The sequence below is a fragment of the Bidens hawaiensis genome, unplaced genomic scaffold (assembly GCF_021521415.1).
Source record: "Bidens hawaiensis isolate Kalapana, Puna unplaced genomic scaffold, B.hawaiensis_p1.1 tig00009657_1, whole genome shotgun sequence".
Lineage (NCBI taxonomy): Eukaryota > Viridiplantae > Streptophyta > Magnoliopsida > Asterales > Asteraceae > Bidens > Bidens hawaiensis.
The window spans coordinates 561,894-563,697 of record NW_027491723.1 but is presented as its reverse complement, the minus strand read 5'-3'; the positions used below and the strand labels follow the sequence as shown (position 1 = coordinate 563,697).

General features: G+C 44.2%; 1 protein-coding gene across 1 annotated transcript; it reads right to left on the bottom strand.

The window, feature by feature from the left end:
- Positions 1–341: 341 nt before the first annotated feature.
- Positions 342–1,283, bottom strand: LOC143533232 (uncharacterized). Its single transcript, XM_077028079.1, has one exon. It carries the CDS (start codon positions 1,281–1,283, stop codon positions 342–344), a length of 942 nt encoding a protein of 313 aa, XP_076884194.1.
- Between the last annotated feature and the right edge of the window lie 521 nt (positions 1,284–1,804).

Genomic DNA, 1,804 nt, shown 5'->3' with positions numbered 1-1,804 from the left:
CGCCATGCGGATATGATGGTAGCCTTTGTAAGCGTCGAGAAAACACTTACTCTTGAATGGGGCTACTGCATCAACTTTGAGATCGATTTCTGTTTGTGGGTAACAATCCTTTGGACACGCCTTGTTTAAATCTTTGAAATCTATGCACATTCTCCATGTCCCATTGCTTTTGGGAACAATGACTGGATTGGCGACCCAAGTCTGATACTGGATTGGCGTATCTGATGGTAGCCTTTGTAAGCGTCAAGAAAACACTTAAACTTGAATGGGGCTACTGCATCAACTTTGAGATCGATTTCTGGAAGTGGGTAACAATCCTTTGGACACGCCTTGTTTAAATCTTAGAAATCTATGCACATTCGCCATGTCCCATTGCTTTTGGGACCAATGACTGGATTGTCGACCCAAGTCTGATACTGGATTGGGCGGATGATTCCAGTATGTAAAAGGTCTTGAACTTGTTCGTTCATTGCTTTGGTCTGTTCCAGACCCATCTTACGCTTCTTTTGCACGATTGGAGTAAACGTTATGTTTACTCGCAACTTATGCTCTGCAATCCTTCGCGGGACGCCAGTCATGTCCGCGGTTTGCCATGCAAAGATGTCTACATTCCTCGTCAATAGTTGGTTTAAAAATGTCCTCACTATCTCGGAGATAGCGGGCCCAATCGTTATCGTTTGATCTGGGAACTTCTTGCTCAACACCCATTTCTCTGGCTCGGTCCTTTGAACTTGCTTTGGAACTTTGCTAGGTTTTGAACTTTCTGCCATGAAGCAGTGGCAATTAATACGGATGATTGCCACACTAGTGCGAGTTGGAATTCCCACCGCACAGTGTGCTGTAGAAGGACGAGCATTAAAGTCACCAATCGTCTCATGACCCAGGATGATATCATGCTTTGATGTCACCAGTAAGACCAAAAATTCAACATCCTCCGTTCTTGAATGAATCCCATCACTAAGAGTGACTGGAAAAGATATCACCCCGCGCGGGTGCATCACTTTACCTCCAAACCTGGACACAGGTGCATGAATCGGCCTTAACCTCACCTTGTCGTCCTCATCCAATTTTTCATAGCATTGTTCGTACATGATGTCTGAGGTACTTCCCGTATCAAAAAAGACACAATGCGAACGATAATGGTCTATGAGGGCAGTGATTATCAAAGAATTTTTGTTACAAGGTCGTCCTTTGACCCGCGGAAAGATTACCGGCTCATTTTTCCATTCTTCCTCATCAAACTCTCTCCTCTTTCCTCCCACTTTGTGTCCGCCTTGTATCATGTGAACATTCAGGTCCTTAACTTGTTTCTTAGGCGGGCCCTAGTTATCTCGCACGGGAGCTTTGCTAGTCCTTGGTCTTGCACCTTTTACCAAATGCCCACGTTTTCCCGACTTTAAAACCACCTCAATTTCGTTTTACAAAGCTAAACATTCATTCGTATTCTGACCTATGTCGTCATGAAACAAACACTGCTTTTTAGCATCAAGGAATGATCTCCTTGTGAGTGGCTGAGGTTTTCTAAAGTTCATGTTTTCAGTGGTAAGAATCTCTGCAGGGGTCTTCAACAGTGGAGTCCAATTGTTGGTGACTCGTGCTGAAGAGCCTTCTTTGTTTTTGTTGCCAGTCAAAGATCTAGCATCGAATTGCTTTAATGATTCCGCAGAAGGTTGGAGCCTTGACCAATGTGTTCCTTTGGCCTGTCTATTTGGTTGCGGAGTTTGAAACTCCACTTTTGGCGTTTGTTTATGACTACCAAAACTCGAAGTCCTTTCTGTTATTGCGAACAGTTTTGCCGCGGACA

Excerpts from the sequence above, each read along its gene's own strand:
- LOC143533232 (XM_077028079.1), bottom strand. The coding sequence starts at position 1,283 with ATGATACAAGGCGGACACAAAGTGGGAGGAAAGAGGAGAGAGTTTGAT.